Genomic DNA, 20489 nt, shown 5'->3' on the forward strand with positions numbered 1-20489 from the left:
GCAGCCTTTCTGGCTTCCCAGAGCCCAGTTGAACCGTCCAACCCATGCCAGCATGGAAAGCGGACGCTAAACGATGATGATGATGATGATGATGAAAAGAAAAAAAATACTTATCGAAAACTTTCCTACTGATTTCTTGTACTTGTGCTTCCTATAAATACTATATTTATAATTGTGTGCGAGCACACACACTCCCCCCCACACATTGACATACTATTGCAAATAAATACATACATACCTACACTCATATACACATAATGATATTTCTTGCATTGGTTTTTTCCTATTATGTAGGTTTCTGTTTTCTATTAAAATTTTGTATGTAGTGAAATTAACTTTATTTATTATTTTTTTTTCCATCATTTTTGTTCCTTGCAGAAAGGAGAGGCTGGCTTTTGTTGGTATTAGCTTGGATAATATTTTATCTGTAAGTACTACACTATTTTTTCTTTTAAAGGATCCCGCTAGTAAGTTTATTGCTGTTTAAACACATAATTTAATTGTCCTGTCTTTAGCAATCAATACATGCCATGCTACTGTGAAAGTAGTATTTACTGTAACACACTTCAGGACATGATCTTGTTTCTTCTTTTGTGTGTGTGTGTGTGTTTGCCTGCTATTTTTTTTTTCCACAGGTTGCTCTTAAAAGTAATCTCTGTAATGAAAACTTTTCAAAACTTATTGATTCTTGAGTCTCTGGTAACATTGTCGTGTAACATTTTCACCTATACCTGTTGTCACTATTAATCATTCACATTGACGCGCGCACACAGGCGTGTGTGTTTATATGTACATGTATGTATCTGTGTGTGTGTATATATATATATAATATATATATATATATATATATATATATATATATATATATATATATATATATATGTGTGTGTGTGTGTGTGCGTATATATATATACACACATATATATATATAATATATAAATATACATATACACACATACATATGTACATGTGTGTGCGTGTATGTTTATATGTGTGTATGTATATATATATACACATGCATACATACATATACACACATACACATACACAAACATACATACATATATTGATAATGTTTGTGTGTGTCTGTATGTGTTTGTGAGTATGTATGCTTGTGTGTGTGTATATGTGTTTGTGTATGTGTATGTCTATGTATATGTATGTATGCATGTGTATATATATATATATATATAAATACATACATATAAACATACACACACACATGTACATATGTATGTGTGTATATGTATATTTATATTATATATATATATATATATATTTATCTGTGTGTGGTATATATATATATAATGTGTGTGTGGTGTGTGGGTGTGTATAATATATATATATATATTATATATATGTGTGTGTGTGTGTGTGGTGTGTGTGTGTGTGTGTGTGTATATGTATATATATATATATATATATATATATATATATATATATATATATATGAGTATGTCTATGTAGCATATATATATATCAAATCCTTGTCACCATTTTACATTTGTTTTCTGTGGGTTGTCACAATCTGAGTCGGCGCTTATTTGAGGTTAGTACTTACTTAGATGTGGTGGAGGGCCACTTGTTTCTTTCAAACTACTGCAGATCCTCTGTCATTCAGGTTTCACTGCCATACAATGTCATTTCTCCTATTCATTCTCTCTGAGACAGAGAGAGACAGGGGTGGTGGGAAAGAGAGAGAGAGTAAAAAAGAAAAGAAAGGTCGGGGGAGATACTTTATTGTTAATAAATGTAGCAGTTAGCTTTAGCAGTTAACACTAGTTAATGATAGTATAATGGCTTATTGGTTAAAACTTAGCTAGCTACTGTGTTATTCTGGTATTCACTATGTGCAGCCAAGCTTGCTGTACCAGATGTATTGCTATGCTTTTTCTATATAATACGCTTTTTTTTTTCATGTATGAAAACAGCTGAAATAATTAGTGCAATGTGGTTTACTTTCGGAGTATAGTTTAAGGCTGGAAATGAACTCTGGGGCTTATGTTACAGTTTTATCAATGAGCTGGTGTATGTTGTTGTTTAATAACCCCATGTTTCATTTGGGACCAGCCCCGAATTTATAGACTTACAATCAAAGGTGTGCCAGTTACGATCACCATCACCGTGTCTTTTTTCCTTCATTTAAAATCACACCTCGTAATCTGTCCTTATGCTTTTAAAGTGGTAGATGTAGTCTGAGAGAGATTGGGCTGCATTTTCCAGACAGTCAAGCTAGCATATGTTTCTCTGTGTGTGTATACAGTACAGAGATCAACCCCCATCAGCTTTGTCATTTAATGTGTTTTTCTCTGTCAACATGGCTTAGGTGAGTCTGCTGTAAATTGTATCTTCACTTATCGTAACCCTTTGTCATTTTATGTATAAACTTTGGTGTTTTGAGATATCATCACACTGTCTCACTCTCTGCGTTATCCTTCGTATTCTTGTGCTGCAAACCACTTCTGCTGTCAGTGCTCAGCACATACATGCATGCATCCATCCACCCATACATACATACACCACTAATATAAATACTAATTGCCATGCCTTCGTACAAATGAACACATGCATAACCAATTAACAATCTATATCTGTCTGTGGCTGTGTGGTAAGAAGCTTGCTTCCCAACCACATGGTTCTGGGTTCAGTCCCACTGTGTGGCACTCTGAGCAAGTGTCTTCTACTATAGCTCTGGACTGACTAAAGCCTTGTGAGTGGATTTGGCAGACAGGAACTGAAAAAAAGCCCACTGTGTGTGTGTGTGTGTGAATGTGTCTCCTTGTTTTCACATCGTGTGATAGTTGTAAAATAATTAAAATAACTGTGTCATTCGCTTTTGATATTCTGCGAGAACATGTCTAGACATGGGGAAAAATTACCTTGTTTTGAAACAGGTGAAGGTTGGCAACAGGAAGGGCACCTGGCAGTGGAAAATCTGCCCCCAATACACTCCATCCAACCCATGCAGGCTTCATTCAGTTTCTACCTATCAAACCCACTCACAAGGCATTAGATTCTCCAACTATAGTAAGATGTTTTTGCTCAAGGTGCTATACTCCCCTTTTTTGTTCCACTATTAGAATATTTTCCCTTTTTTTTTCCTTTGGAACCCTTGCTTTTGAACTGAGCTATAAACCATGCTGGCCACGGGGGGGGGGGGCATTTCAACACAACAACATATTTTTTTTTTTTTTTTAATATCTGTGTTGATTTTTTTTTTTTTTGCTCAAGAATAGGAAGTGTCTACACAACCTGACACAGAAAGTTTCAACCTGCTGCTGATTTGTGTGTATGTGTGTATATGATTTGTGTGTATGTGTGTGTATATATATATATGTGTGTGTGTGTCCGTGTGGTGTGTATATTTCAGTGACTGACTGACAGGCAGGACTGGACTGGCCTAGTTTAAAGGCTCTCCCTTACCTCCCTTTACATTATTGTTTGTATGTGAGTAAGCTATGTAACCTCCTTTATTTTATTTTACTTTGGTTATTTGTGTGTGTGTGTGTGTGTGTGTGTACGTATGTTTGTAGAACAAATTAATGCCTGGCGCATACTATATATTTATTACTACTACTGCCGTTGTTATTGCTGTTTCGAGTACAATTGAGACTATTCTGTGTGGTCGTCATCACCACCACCGCCACAGTAATATCGAGGAGGTTTTGTTTTATATCTCTGCTTTTATTTCATTAATAATAATAATAATAATAATAATAATAATGATAATAATAATAAAAAAAGACAAAAAAACCATGCAGACATGAATGCTTACAAGTTTTCATTCTGATTGTATTTTCATTCCTATTCTCACCCCCACCCTCCACCCCCCCACCTCCCACTCGAAATCTGAAGCTCTACGTGTGCAGTAAGAGTGGATAGTTCATTGCAGTCCCAAACCTCAGAAATGGCGGGAGAGCTAGTGAGGGAATGTGTGTGTGGGTGTGACCGAGTGTTTATATTTTTGTCATTGTGTTTGAATTTGGCAAAATATTTGCAGGAAATAATGTCGTTATAGCAATACTTATAGACACATGGACAAAGCTAACACCAAGAGACAGACGTGTGGACATGTGTACAAACAGACCGAGACACAAATGCTGACATACATATGGAAAGACACATACACACACATGCATGTGTGCACGCACACACACACACACACATATATGCAGACACAGTACAAATAGACACACACACACACATTCAGAGAAATACACAAAACAAAACCCAGTGGTAAGTAGCTTGCTTACGAACCACATGGTTCTGGGTTCAGTCCCACTGCGTGGCACCCCTTGAGCAAGTGTCTTCTACTATAGCCTTGGGCCGACCAAAGCCTTGTGAGTGGATTTCGTAGACAGAAACTGAAGGAAGCCCATCGTATATATATATATATATGGAAAACGGACGCTAAATGATGATGATGATGATGATGATGTACGTGTGTGTATATGCTTGTGTGTCTGTGTTTGTGCCCCCAACATCGTTTGACAACCGATGCTGGTGTGTTTACATCCTCGTAACTTAGCAGTTCGGCAAAAGAGACCACTAGAATAAGTACTAGGCTTACAAAGAATAAGTCCTGGTGTCGATTTGCTCGACTAAAGGCAGTGCTCCAGCATGGCCGCAGTCAAATGACTGAAGCAAGTAAAAGAGTATACACACACTCTCATATTAATACAGATTATTCAATGATATGCACACACGCACACGTGTTCACAAACATACATATGCACACTTAATCTATGTTTGTAATTTGTCTGTCTCAATTCAGTCACACCAATTATCATGAATGCTATTGCCTAAAGCATCATATAACACACCAACTAAATCAATTCAGTATATGAAATCCAGAATTTAAATGCTTAACCCTTGAACATTCACATTATTTTGCCAAATGTTAATGCTTATTTTATTCACATCGTTTTGAATTATTCATGCATTATTAGACTGATATTGTAGGGTTGATGTGAGAGGCCAGATCTGGCCAGTTTGAACATAAAACAGGTAGAATATTTCGGCCAGGCACGGCTGGTTTAAATGCTAAAAGGTTTTTAGACATTGGGATTAAAACTTCAAATGTTTTGACAACGAAGGTCACCAGTGTAGCAGTTTGTTTCATATGCCTTGACAGGGGAAGGACTTTGACTTCACTAAAAGCTATGAAGAACAGTAAATACGACATATTATATATATATAGGAGTGGCTGTGTGGTAAGTAGCTTGCTCTCCAGCCACATGGTTTCGGCTTCAGTCCCACTGCATGGCACCTTGTGCAAGTGTCTTCTACTATGGCTTCGGGCTGACCAAAGCCTTGTGAGTGGATTTGGTAGATGGAAACTGAAAGAAGCCCGTCGTATATATGTATATATATATATATATATATATATATATATATATATATATATATATATATATATTATATATATATGTGTGTGTGTGTGTGTGTTTGCGCCCCCAACATCGCTTGACAGCTGATGCTGGTGTGTTTACGTCCCCGTAACTTAGCGGTTCGGCAAAAGAGACCACTAGAATAAGTACTAGGCTTACAAAGAATAAGTCCTGAGGTCGATTTGCTCGACTAAAAAGGTGGTGCCCCAGCATGGCCACAGTCAAATGACTGAAACAAATAAAAGAGTATATATATATATATATAGTTAATCCAAACAAGAAAACACAAAAAAACACAACAGCATGAGGATGTGGAACAAATATAGTATTATTGGATGCTCAGGGAAGAAGGAGAGTTTAACGTTTCGAGCGGAGCTCTTCGTCGGAAACATAGGAGAAGGAAAGATCCCGAGAAGGGAAGACATATGTATATGTATGATGGGCCTCTTTTAGTTTCTGTTTACCAAATCCACTTACAAGGCTTTGGTCAGCCCAAGGCTATAGTAGAAGTCACTTGCCCAAGATGCTATGTGGTTGGGAAGCAAGCTCCTTACCACAGAGGTACGCCTATGTTTTTTTTCTTTTGCTGTAGTGGTGTAGCTTCTCTTTTATACTTTTGTGCTCGTTTTATTCATTGGATCGTGGCCTTGCCATGGTTGTGCCCTTGAGTACAACGGCTGCAGTAACTGGCACTCCATGAGTTACAATGGTCAGTGTCCCAGTTGATCCAATCCTTGCAACAGCCTGCTTGTGAAATTAACATGCAAGTGGCTGAGTACTCCACAGACCCATACAGCAGTGGCTGTGTGGTAAGTAGCTTGCTTACCAACAAGATAGTTCTGGGTTCAGTCCCACTGCGTGGCACCTTGAGCAAGAGTCTTCGTGTTTGTTCCCCAGCATCACTTGACAACTGATGGTGGTGTGTTTATGTCCCCGTAACTTAGTGGTTCGGCAAAAGAGACTGGTCTTACAAAGAATAAGTCCTGGGGTGGATTTGCTTGACTAAAGGCGGTGCTCCAGCATGGCAGCAGTCTCAAATGACTGAAACAAGAGTAAAAGTGTATGTCATACGTATACAAGCAGCACTGCATGTTAAGTGATGTAAACATTAATATATACACGCATACACAAACATACCCATTTGTTTGTGTGTCTATACACATACACACATAACGAATTTCCATGCAATTTCTATCAAACAAATTTCACTCACAAGTATTAGTATATATATTCTGAACCCTTAAATTATACTCCAAAATATCTATCTATCTTTCTATCTATCAAATATATATTTAAAAATTTGCTCTGCACCTGGATACCTTTTTCCTGTGCACCAGTATACTGTGGCCTACTTACTATATGAGGACTACTGCTCTATTTTGTTGTTTAGTCTGCTAGAAATAGCAGTCAAGCCTCCCTCTAATCATACCATCCTGGTTAAAAGAAACAACCACAAAAATTGCACTGTACAATGCATTTCTCACTATACAAAAAAAAAATGATAATAATAATAATAAAGGAGGTAGTCATATCTGAAACACTTTTGAGCATAAGTCTTATACTCAGTCAGGTTAACCCAGGGCTAAACAACAACAGCTACTGCACTTGACAGGTGTTCAGTTGTTGGTTTCACCATATTTCATTCAGAGAGAGGGAGTTTGTGCATTTTGTTGGAATCATTTGCTGCTATTTCTTTGCTTCATGTTGCCTGGTATGTTTGAATGTATTGAAAATTGTTGACTCTTCTTGCTAATATTTTTGTTACAAAATTTCTGATGAAATTCACTGCTTTTATTTCAATTAATTTTTGCTCATAATGAAGAATTTATTAAAATAAATTTTGTCATTATTAAACTGGTGTTTTGGAATATAAATTAGCACAAAATTTTGTTGAGATCTCTTTAACCTTTTTATTACTCTATTTCTGTCAAAATACGTTCCTTTCATTTCAATTAATTTCACATATAATTTAACACGAAATTTTATAAAGAGGCTTTAATTTAGGTCATTTTAAAACAGGAAGTTTGAGTCACAGAACCAGGGTCAGTCTCAGGTGGGTTGGTATGGAAAGAGTTAAATCAGTGATGATCTCATCATACACATATGCATTGTTATTTTTTTTTTTTAAAGAGAGGATTTAACCCTTTAGTGTTTAAACCGGCCATATCCAGCCAAAATATTCTACCTATTTTATGTTCAAACTAGTCATATATGGTCATTCATAGCTACCTTATTGTGTCATTTTAAAAATAAACAATCACATCATTGAAATCTCAAAGCCATGAAATGATGCAAGATTAATTTTACATAGTGTGAATATATAAGCTTTACATTTGACAGAATAATCTGAATGCTAAAGGGTTAAAGTATTTCAGTTCAAATTTTATATATTTATTTATTTTTTCAAATAATTGCAATACACATTCTTTTCATCCTTGTTGACTTTGAAAGAAGTAAAAGGAAAAAAAAAAAAATTGAAATATTCTGGTAACCCCCATGAGGTTGTGTAAACTATATTTAGTTAGTCCGATGAAGTTTCTTCTAGGTTTATTTGTAAATGTGTGCGTTTGTGTGTGGGTGAATGGGTGGCAGTGATGGCGGTGATGATTGCATTAAAGTAAAATGCAATACTATATAGTATTTAGTTTCATTCCCCCCTCTTTCAGTCGTTTTGGTGTCAGCTTTACTTTATACACACTGCTTGAAGTTGGATTTTTAAAAAATGATTAATTATTATCCAATGCAGGCATGACTGTGTGGTAAGAAGTTTGCGTCTCAACCATATAGTTTCAGGTTCAGTCCCACTGTGTGGCACCTTGGGCAAGTGTCTTCTACTATATAACCTCAGGCTGACTGAAGCCTTGCGAGTGGATTTGGTAAAAGGAAATTGAAAGAAGCTTGTCATATATATGTCATTATCATCATCGTTTAACATCTGTCTTCCATGCTGGCATGGGTTGGAAGGTTTGACAGGATTTAGCCAAGCAGAAGACTGCACCAGACTTTATCTGTTTTGGTACGGTTTTTATGGCTGGATGCTCTTCCTAACACCAACCACTCAGCAGAATGGACTAATCACAGTGGACATCCTCTGTCTTCCTTTCTCTGGATCTTTCCTTCTCCTATGTTTCCAACGAAGAGCTCCGCTCGAAACGTTAAACCCTCCTTCTTTCCTGAGCGTCCAATAATACTATATTTGTTCCACGTCCTCGCATTGTTGTGTTTTTTTGTGTTTTCTTGTTTGGATTAACTATATATATATATATATATATATATATACACACAGCAAAAATACATATAGAGAAAACCACATCCTTAATTGTAGAATTCACCTTACAAAGCTGATAGTTCCTTCTGTTGTATTAACATATTTAGATATCAAAAATATCATTGAAATTAATATTTCTGGAAATACATGTTACCATGTTTTCAAGATGATCCAAAATTAGTTAAATTCAAAGTGATATTTGCCTGGAATTTTTAATCCCCATTTTCTTGTTATATATAAGGAGATCAATGCTCGGGATGTTAAACCCTTTACATCTCGAAGTCTTCTACGTATGTTTTGACAGATGCACTCCAAAAATGTCCAACAGAGTAAATTATGGTCAGCAATGCATCAATCTCATTATATGTAGAAGACTTCAAGATATAAATGGTTTAACAACATCTCAAGCATTTGTCTCCTTATTCAATTCCCCTATTTTCTTACTAAATACGACTTATTATCTTGGAATTAAATCCTGGGACAGTTAAGCAACATTTAGCTACCTTGTAATTATTCCCCTGGATATTTTCTATAAATTGTAAACTCTCTGTCTGTCTGTCTGTCTGTCTGTCTCTCTCTCTCTCTCTCTCTCTCTCTCTATATATATATATATATATATATATATCATCATCATCATCGTCGTTTAACGTCCGTTCTCCATGCTAGCATGGGTTGGACGGTTCGACCGGGGTTCTGGGAAGCCAGAAGGCTGCACCAGGCTCCAGTCTAATTTGGCAATGTTTCTACAGCTGGATGCCCTTCCTAACGCCAACCACTCCGTGAGTGTAGTGGGTGCTTTTTACGTGCCACCTGCACAGGTGCCAGGCGGGCTTGCAACGGCCACGGTCAGATTGGTGTATTTTATGTGCCACCGCACGGAAGCCAGTCGAGGCGGTGCTGGCATCGGCCACGAGTCGGATAGTGCTTTTTACGTACCACCAGACCAGGGATCCTGGCTGGTTCAATTCGATTTCGATTTCGCTTGCCCCAACATGTCTTCACAAGCAAAGGGGGTTGGCAAGGGTGCCTGTCGTACGGTCGCATTGGAGTATTTTACGTGCCACGGCCACGAGTCGGATAGTGCTTTACGTACCACCAGACCAGGGATACTGGCTGGTTCAATTCGATTTCGATTTCGCTTGCCCCAACATGTCTTCACAAGCAAAGGGGGTTGGCAAGGGTGCCTGTCGTACGGTCGCATTGGAGTATTTTACGTGCCATGGCCACGAGTCGGATAGTGCTTTACGTACCACCAGACCAGGGATCCTGGCTGGTTCAATTCGATTTCGATTTCGCTTCCCCAACATGTCTTCACAAGCAAAGGGGGTTGGCATGGGTGCCTGTCGTACGGTCGCATTGGAGTATTTTACGTGCCACGGCCCCCGAGTCGGATAGTGCTTTTTACGTACCACCAGGCCAGGGATCCTGGCTGGTTCAATTCGGTTTCGATTTCGATTTCGCTTGCCCCAACATGTCTTCGCAAGCATGGGGGGTTGGGATGGGTGTCTGTCGTCGGATGAGGTTCTATATCGACTTCGCTTGCCTCAACCGGTCTTTGTGTCCAAGGGAGGAAAGGCATTCATAAGTGGGCTGGGCTCACTTGTCCTGCCTGGTCTTCTCACGTACAGAATATTTCCAAAGGTCTCGGTCTCTGGTCATTTCCTCAGTGAGGCCTAAAGTTCGAAGGTCTTTCACCACCTCGTCCCAGGTTTTCCTGGGTCTACCTCTTCCACGGGTTCCCTCAACTGCTAGGGATTGGCACTTTCTCACACACCTATCTTCATCCATTCTCGCCACATGACCATACCAGCGCAATCGTCTCTCTTGCACACCACAACTGATGCTTCTTAGGTACAACATTTCTCTCAAGGTGCTAACGCTCTGTCGAGTATGTACACTGACATTACACATCCATCGGAGCATACTGGCTTCATTCCTCACGAGCTTACGCATGTCCTCAGCAGTCACAGCCCATGTTCGCTGCCATGTAGCATGGCTGTTCGTACACACTCATACAGTCTGCCTTTTACTCTGAGCGAGAGGCCTTTAGTCACCAGCAGAGGTAGAGCTCCCTAAACTTTGCCCAGGCTATTCTTATTCTAGCAGTTACACTTTCAGCGCACCCCACCCCCCTACTGACTTGGTCACCTAGATAACGGAAGCTATCAACTACTTCTAGTTTTTCCCCCTGGAAAGTGACGGAAGTTGTTTTCTGCAGATTTTCGGAGGTAATGCTCCCGAGCATCTGCCACATACAAAAACTATCTTCCCAGTTAGCCTACCTTTGACATTGCTGCACCTCTTATGTGTCCATAGCTTACATATATATATATATATAATATATATATAATATATGGGGTTTGTGTTTGTCCTCCCACTACTTGACAACAGGTGCTGGTTTATTTAGCTCCCCAGCTTAGTTTTTCAGCAAAAGAGATCATTAGAATAAGTACCTGATGTGTGTGTGTGTGTGTGTGTGTGTATAAAACTCCACCTCTCTCCCAAAATCTGGATTTATTTGTTCAATAAAACCCTTAAAGGCAGTGTCCCTGCATGGCTGCAGTCCAGTGGCAGGAATAAGTAAAAGATATGATTGACTTAAGTGTGTGTGTGCGCAGGATTTCTGGATATACTTCTAAAATACCATACTTAATTTAAATTATTTAATTATTTTCAATTATTTGAACCACTTACAGCCACCAATGCAAATACCATGTGTGTGTGTATTGAACATTACAAAAACATACATACACACACACACACCACACATTATATAATATATATATATATATGGGGTTTGTGTTTGTCCTCCCACTACTTGACAACAGGTGCTGGTTTATTTAGCTCCCCAGCTTAGTTTTTCAGCAAAAGAGATCATTAGAATAAGTACCTGATGTGTGTGTGTGTGTGTGTGTGTGTATAAAACTCCACCTCTCTCCCAAAATCTGGATTTATTTGTTCAATAAAACCCTTAAAGGCAGTGTCCCTGCATGGCTGCAGTCCAGTGGCAGGAATAAGTAAAAGATATGATTGACTTAAGTGTGTGTGTGCGCAGGATTTCTGGATATACTTCTAAAATACCATACTTAATTTAAATTATTTAATTATTTTCAATTATTTGAACCACTTACAGCCACCAATGCAAATACCATGTGTGTGTGTATTGAACATTACAAAAACATACATACACACACACACACCACACATTATATAATATATATATATATATGGGGTTTGTGTTTGTCCTCCCACTACTTGACAACAGGTGCTGGTTTATTTAGCTCCCCAGCTTAGTTTTTCAGCAAAAGAGATCATTAGAATAAGTACCTGATGTGTGTGTGGTGTGTGTGTGTGTATAAAACTCCACCTCTCTCCCAAAATCTGGATTTATTTGTTCAATAAAACCCTTAAAGGCAGTGTCCCTGCATGGCTGCAGTCCAGTGGCAGGAATAAGTAAAAGATATGATTGACTTAAGTGTGTGTGTGCGCAGGATTTCTGGATATACTTCTAAAATACCATACTTAATTTAAATTATTTAATTATTTTCAATTAATTTGAACCACTTACAGCCACCAATGCAAATACCATGTGTGTGTGTATTGAACATTACAAAAACATACATACACACACACACACACAATATATATATATATATATATATGTGTGTGTGTGTATATAAACCCATACATCATGTGTTGTATATGCATGGTTGTGTATCCACCTACATATTTCTGTACTTTTTTTTAGTATGTGTACATGTGAAATATTTTATTGAAACCAAAGAAAGAAAGAAAAAAACGAACAAACAACCCCAGAATATATATTTTTAATTGCTTGTAAATTGATATCTGTTAAAAAACCCAGTGCATAACAAACTTGTAGTCTGAGCTCTGGTGAGAGTCAGGTTGGAATTCTAAACAGATGTAGTACAATATCTTGTATGTGTGTGCATGGGAGCACACACACATATACACACGTGTGCACATCCACTCACCTTTATACATACACACACGTGGTGTGTGTGTGTTAGGGAGTGCTGAAAGGTTCATGGCTTTAAGGGTGTCGCGAAAAGCCTAGTTGGAGGCCCAACCTTCTGAGTTTTTTTACAGGGCTTAGAGAAACTGAGGGACTGCTGTAATAAGTTTGTGAATCTGAGAGGTGAATACGTTGAATAAAATCCTAATTAACTGATTCTCCTGTATATTCTTTTACCCAAAGCCAGGACTTTTCAGCACCCCTTGTATATATATGTATATGCATGCATATGTACAGATTTTATATATTAAGAAAAAGGAGGTAGTCAGAATTTTGGATAATTATTTATTTAGCGCTTACATCTCATTTTGGAGAATCATCAGAACTGATTTTTACAGAAAATTTCTGGCTTTTTTAAAAATATATATATGGGTGTGTTAGTTGAATAGAATATGCATGTGTGTATCTTATTCTTATACAAGAATATTGTTATCTGATTTCGAAGTTTTAGTCGGCTAAGCCATTGTTAGATTCTGTGTGTGTGTACACATAAACAAATTGTCCAGATATAAAACATATAAATGTAACAGTGAGCAGTTATCATATATAGCATATTTTTAAAATTGGGTTTTTGTTTTAGGAACATGAAACTCCTCATACAAGAAGGCCAAGATCTGTCTCAATATAATGCATACACACAGACAGAAAGTAAACGCTCGACAGATTGCTAACCATTTCTGATCAACTTCTACCCTCAGTCTGTTTGCTTCTTGCTGATATAGACCTTTGACTAACTTCTAGCTTTTATCAACTTAACCTCAAAATATACTTATGTGTGGGTGTATGCAAAGGCTAGTTATTGTGCACGTGTGTGTGTGTGTGATCATCTGCAACAGCATCATAGTTTAATGTCCACTTTTCCTTGCTTGTATGAGTCAGACAGAATTTGTCAAGCCAGGTTTTCTATGGCTGGATGCCCCTCTTACTGTTTCCGAGCAAGGCAGTACTTCCCCATGGCCAGACACATTTTTCATGGAGAGCTGGAAATTAAACAACCCTGCTTGTATAACAGTGATTCTCACTTACAACTATCACATAATATCAAAGCAAGGGTACACACACAGGAATATAAACACACACATGCATACACAAGACAGGCTTTTTTCCATTTCCAGCTACCAAATCCACTCGCAAGGTTTTGGTTGGTCCAAGGCTATAGTAGGAGTAACACTTGCTGAAGGTGCCACGTAGTGGGACTGAACCCAAGGTCGCATGGTTGGGAAGTAAGCTTCTTTACCACACAGCCATGCTTATACTGTAATCTCATAAATGGATCTCTGTCAGTTTCAGCGATGACTATTCACTTATTTTATAAACTGAACTAAATGCTCATTGAATGAGTGTGAAAATGGCTTATTCAACAGGCATTGATATCATCATCATCATCGTTTAACGTCCGCTTTCCATGCTAGCATGGGTTGGACGGTTCAACTGGGGTCTGGGAAGCCAGAAGGCTGCACCAAGCCAGTCAGATCTGGCGGTGTTTTTACAGCTGGATGCCCTTCCTAACGCCAACCACCCCGTGAGTGTAGTGGGTGCTTTTTATGTGCCACCGACACAGGTGCCAGACGAGGCTGGCGAACGGCCACGCTCGAATGGTGTTTTTTATATTTCTCAGGTAGACGGTGCCATGTAAAAAGCATTGGTGCTAGTGCCACGTAGAAAGCAACCAGTGCACTCTGTAAAGTGTTTGGTGTTAGGAAGGGCATCCAGCTATAGAAACCAAACCAGAACAGTGTGGAACCTGGTGTAGCTCCTGGCATTGCCTTTTCCTGTCAAACCATCCAACCCATGCCAGCAAGGAAAATGGATGTTAAATGATGATGACGTAGAATGACAAGACCGGTCCTCTAAATTACAAGTACAGTCCACCTGATAGGCTTCAGCATGGTTTCCGTCTAACCCAATTTCACTCGCAAAGTTTAATTAAATTGATCCTGAGGCTTATAATTTAAAGAGACTTGCCCAAGATGTCATAGTGGGATTGAACCCAAGACCTCATTATTATAAAGTAAATATCTTAACCTTTGGCCCACTGCTGTATTTTTGTTCTTTGGAAATAATGTATGACTTATTTCAGTTTGGACTGCAATGAAATTTTATGTTTTGAAAATTTGTATTTTGAATTGTATTTGAATTGAAATCTGTTGTGTGTGTGTGTGTTTGTGTCTGCGCTTATGTTTTTTTTATTTTGTGTGCATTTTATTTTGTATGTATGCCTCGGGCCGACCAAAGCCTTGTGAGTGGATTTGGTAGACGGAAACTGAAAGAAGCCTGTTGTATGTATGTATATATATGTGTTTGTGTGTCTGTGTTTGTCCCCCTAGCATTGCTTGACAACCGATGCTGGTGTGTTTATGTCCCCGTTACTTAGCGGTTCGGTATTAGAGACCGATAGAATAAGTACTGGGCTTACAAAAGAATAAGTCCTGGGGTCGAGTTGCTCGATTAAAGGTGGTGCTCCAGCATGGCCGCAGTCAAATGACTGAAACAAGTAAAAGAGTAAAGAGAGAGTATGTGTATTTGTATTTTTTGCTTTGTGTGTGTTGTATTTGTGTGTTTTTATCTTGTGTGTATGTGTATTTTCCGACTGTGAGCATATAAGGGAGGCTTATAACATGGGTTTTGCAATCTTGATTTTTTTAGGAAAGAAAAGAAAATATGGAGCCTAATGTAGAATGTCAAGGCCAATCAGTTTCTGGTACTCGAACATGTCGCGCACGTCGATCAATCAACTACAAATTTACTGAGTTTGACGAGCTTATTGACAGCGCTATCCAGGACGATATGAAAAACGCGAAAGATGCTTCGGCTGCAGAATGTAAGCATGAAACAAATTAACTCTTACCTGTGTTTTTTTTTGGTTTTTTTCTCTATGAAAAAAGATTTGTTTGTAATTTCTAATAAACAACAGGCGCAGGAGTGGCTGTGTGATAAGTAGCTTGTTTACCAACCACATGGTTCCGGGTTCAGTCCCACTGCGTGGCACCTTGGGCAAGTGTCTTCTACTATAGCCTCGGGCCGACCAAAGCCTTGTGAGTGGATTTGGTAGACGGAAACTGAAAGAAGCCCGTCGTATATATGTATATATATATATATATATGCGTGTGTGTGTTTATGTGTCTGTTTGTCCCCCTAGCATTGCTTGACAACCGATGCTGGTGTGTTTATGTCCCCGTTACTTAGCGGTTCGACAAAAGATACCGATAGAATAAGTACTGGGCTTACAAAAGAATAAATCCCGGGGTCGAGTTGCTCGATTAAAGGCGGTGCTCCAGCATGGCCACAGTCAAATGACTGAAACAAGTAAAAGAGTAAAGAGTAAACAGTGGTCCCACTTCAAACCTTTTACTCTCCCCCTAGGTGTTTGGGATAATATTTGAATCTTACATAAATCCTTTGTTCCCATTAGTGCATAGACCATCAGTGATTCTTCTCCACTGTTCTCTACTCTGGGCTGTCATGGCTACTCCCTTAGTATGAGGCTGGGTGGGGGATGGCGCCCTCATCTGTGTCTGGGGATACCTTCCTGGGAGAAGGCCTTCCACTCCTTGGTCTTCCTGGTTTTGAATTGTCATCGACGCTTCTGTAACTGCTTTTTTCCCTAGGTATGTATGTTAGCCCTAAAAAGGCCCATTTTTACCTGAGGTGGTCTGTATATGTTTGGCTTCTACCCTTTGAGCTGTCGAGCACAGGAGGCCCAGGTTTGTGCTCTGCTGGAAAATTTCTCAGGGTCATGGAGGCATACTGGTCACCACACCACACCACAACAAAGGATTAGACCTTGTGAGATATTTGCCTCTAGGTGCCCTGAAGTTGTTTATTTTTTTTGTTACCCTGTTTTCAGTACCACTTCCCATCTCAGTTGAGGGATCTTTGTCTTGCAAGTTATGTGGTAACCTCGCTGATGCTAGTGCCACATAAAAAGCACCTAGTTCACTCGATAAAGTGGTTGGCATTTGGAAAGGTATCCAACTGTAAAAACCATGCCAAGGCAGACAGTAGAGTTTGGCGCAGTCCCCAGGTGAAAATGTAAGAAAGTGGGACTGGGTGCCTTGTGATAGTTGATCCAAGTTTTTGAATTCTGACAGCAACGTCTCTCCTGCACGCCACATCCGATGCTTCTTATATCCAACATTTCTCTCAGGGTGCTTATACTCTGTCATGCGTGCACACTGACATTACGTGTATATGAATATATATATATATAATAATTTTGGGTATATGTATACATTTTATTTTCAGGTAATGAAGATGAAGAGTCACATAGTGGTAAAGACATGTCGAACTTCAGCTCACGGGAAGCTCCTGTCAGCAAGGGCAAAGACATGGACACTATAATGACAGTGTATAGTGAAAGCAATGACCTTCGACCCCAAGGAATCCAAGCCAAAAAGGAAGCTGGTCGTCGCCGAGGAAAGGACATCTCTAATCTCGTGGGTAAAGGAAGCGACAGCGACGAACAGTATCCTGCACCTCGCAAAAGGCGGCCTAGGAGAAAGCTAACCACTCTAGACAGTGACAGTTACGGCTCCGATAGTGAAGAGTACAAAGCTTCCGAGTAAGTACCTTTGGTAAAATTATATTGTACATAATAATAATGTGGAGGCGCAATGGCCCAGTGGTTAGGGCAGCGGACTCGCGGTCGTAGGATCGCGGTTTCGATTCCTAGACCGGGCGTTGTGAGTGTTTATTGAGCGAAAACACCTAAAAGGTCCACGATGCTCCGGCAGGGGGTGGTGATCCCTGCTGTACTCTTTCACCACACTTTCTTTCACTCTTTCTTCTGTTGGCCTTCTCGCTTAGCCAGCGGGGTAGCGTCATTTGAAGGCTAAAACAATGCGAACGCATTGTGACCAGCGATGTGTAACAACATCTGATGGTCTGGTCGGTCATGTGATAATAATAATAATAATGAAATTATTGTATACCGTGCTCAGGTGCACCACAACTTGTCAGAAATGGTGTATAAAGTCTGGAAAGTGAACAATGTCTGAGTCAGATACATGCTTGTGTGTGTATGGAGGGGAGAAAATCAGGTGTAGTGTTGGCGAATCTCAGAAAGCATGGAAGCTTTGAAGGAGGCAGTGCTCCGACAGCTAACGACTGATGCCGGCAGTTTGTTCCATGCTTCAGCAACTCTGAGCGTGAAAAAATGTTTCCTAAAGTCATGGGAGCTGTGCTGTTTTCTGACTTTGTAAATATGTCCACGGGTGTTAGACGGGTGGAGTGCTCAGAGTTATTGTTTGTAAGATGTAATAACAAATTTTACTGTGTTTGTTGTGTTATGGAAGCTGTGAAGTAGAAGTTATTGCTGAGATGAACCCTTAGGGGTCAGTTTTGTTTCCTGGTCAGATTTGTTCTTTTTTTATATGATTTAGTCCCAGTCAAGGCTTGAAGCCATTGTAGCTTAAGGGACTATAAAGAAGGAAAAGAAGGGAGCTACAAATTAAGAAGATGTCAATCGACTGAAAGCTTAAAGGATTGAATATCGTAGACCAGAGGCAAAATAAGACAATGATGATGAGTTCCAGAGAGCAGCAGTTCGAGGAATGGCGCTATTGGAATAAAAGGACTTAGGATTAATAGGAAGCTTGATAGAGAAACAATGCATTTGGGAAGAGAATTGAAGCTGATTAACTTTATAAAGATATTTAATATATCTGAGAAAGTGTTGAGGCAGTAAGCTGGCAGAAACATTAGCATACCGGGCGAAATGCTTAGCAGTATTTCGTCTGCTGTTATGTTCTGAGTTCAAATTCCGCCGAGGTTGACTTTGCCTTTCATCCTTTCGCGGCTGATAAATTAAGTACTAGTCACGCACTGAGGTCGATGTTATCGACTTAATCCCTTTGTCTATCCTTGTTTGTCCCCTCTAGGTTTAGCCCCTAGAGAAATAAGAATCATAAGCACATCGGGCAAAATGCTTAGCAGCATTTTGTCTGTCTTTAAGTTCTGAGTTCAAATTCTGTCAAGCTTGACTTTACCTTTCATCCTTTCGGGATCGATAAATTAAGTACCAGTTGCGTACTGGGGTCAATCTAATCGACTGGACCCCTACCCCAAAATTTCGGGCCTTATGCCTAGAATAGAAAAGAATATTTCTTCATAGTAGCTGGACATGTTTTTATGGATGACTGGAAATGTGGGACTACTTGTATGATGTCGACATTCATTTATGATTCTTTCTAAATCACAAGGATCTGTATGGATGCTGTTTAGTCCAATTTCTCTTATAATTAATTGGTTGAGTGATAAATCTCACCAAAAACAGGACTCCGGTTTGTTGCCTTGGGGCATAACTTACAAAATAAACACAGCACTGCAAGTCAGTAAAGTATATATTTATTAGTTCTACAGTGTTGAGGCTTACGTTATTAAATTCTGTCACTCATGGTTCCTGTTTTGAGCTAAGTAGACTGAGGCATTGAGAGTGGAAGGTCTTGGCCATAGACACAATAAGCATTGTGAAATACTGATTGTTTGATACCCTGTTGTCATCTCCAACCATATCTTTCTGACAAACCTCTACTATGTAAAGACGAAGGTGTCTCTATGTGGTCGCTTACCTTGCTGGAAATAGCAGCTAAATCTCCAAATTACATGTAGTTGTTTAGAAACAAAGGTGTATATTAGATAATGTTTTCCTGAATGGCGCAGGAGTGGCTGTGTGGTAAGTAGCTTGCTAACCAACTACATGGTTGCGGGTTTAGTCCCACTGCGTGGAATCTTGGGCAAGTGTCTTCTGCTATAGCCCCGGGCCGACCAATGCCTTGTGAGTGGATTAGGTAGACAGAAACTGAAAGAAGCCTGTCGTATATATGTATATATATATATGTATGTGTGTGTGTGTGTGTCTGTGTTTGTCCCCCTAGCATTGCTTGACAACCGATGCTGGTATGTTTACGTCCCTGTCACTTAGTGGTTCAGCAAAAGAGACTGATAGAATAAGTACTGGGCTTACAAAGAATAAGTCCCGGGGTCGATTTTCTCGACTAAAGGCGGTGCTCCAGCATGGCCACAGGCAAATGACTGAAACAAGTAAAAGAGTAAAGAGAATGTGTAATGTGTTGAGCAAAATCAGATTGATTATAGATCTGCTCGTTCATAGTTGTCTTTGAGCTAATCAGCTAATTCGATCCCAGATGGAGCAGGCCACTCCTCATCCGAACAAAGGCTCACCTAAAAGATTAAGAACCTTATTCAAAAGATGTATTGGAGTATTGCATGTTATTTTTTTTTTTGAATTTGTTTTTAGGGAATCTGACCCTTCTGTTGAAGATCTTGATCTGAGTGATTATTCAGAGGAAGAGGAAGATGACGACGATGACGATGATGAAGACTATGGTACCAGGCGTCGATCGACTCGCTCAACAACCAGACAGAATACCCGTGCCAGTCAAAAGTCATCGAGAGTTCATGCACGGAGAAGCCGGCGACGTAACTTTGATGACTTCGGTAAAAAAAAAAAATTTCTCTTTTCTTTTCTTTTTTTTTTTGTTAAAATCAGCTCCACACATTGTCTTCATAATAAAACTGTTGGAGGATCTTTTCGGTTTGACCGGCAGTTTTTTTAAAAATAATTTCCACGTAACTGAACACTTTTAAACTTCGTATACTGGTAGAATGTGTTTATAAAACATCTTTTTCTCTTGGCTTTATTGAGAAAATTCTATAGTCTGTAAGATATTTGTTGGTTTTTTTTTTCTTCAATTTCTGCGATTTCAACCAATCAATGATGTCTATTGAGGTAAAAAAAAAAAATCATTCTGTGCCGTATGAAATATGTCCCTCG

At 39.2% G+C, this 20489-nt stretch overlaps 1 protein-coding gene across 6 annotated transcripts in view; it reads left to right on the forward strand.

Moving 5' to 3' along the window:
- Positions 1-20489, forward strand: part of LOC115222169 (microtubule-associated protein futsch) — a 96247-nt gene that overhangs the window by 69257 nt on the left and 6501 nt on the right. For all 6 annotated transcript variants that reach the window (XM_036511436.1, XM_036511438.1, XM_036511439.1 and 3 more), the window contains exons 12-15: positions 379-427; positions 15341-15515; positions 16940-17255; positions 19953-20152. In XM_036511436.1, the coding sequence (XP_036367329.1) occupies positions 379-427; positions 15341-15515; positions 16940-17255; positions 19953-20152 (740 nt within the window). The remainder of the gene's footprint in view (positions 1-378; positions 428-15340; positions 15516-16939; positions 17256-19952; positions 20153-20489) is intronic.

Source organism: Octopus sinensis, linkage group LG19, assembly GCF_006345805.1.
Source record: "Octopus sinensis linkage group LG19, ASM634580v1, whole genome shotgun sequence".
NCBI classification, from domain to species: domain Eukaryota; kingdom Metazoa; phylum Mollusca; class Cephalopoda; order Octopoda; family Octopodidae; genus Octopus; species Octopus sinensis.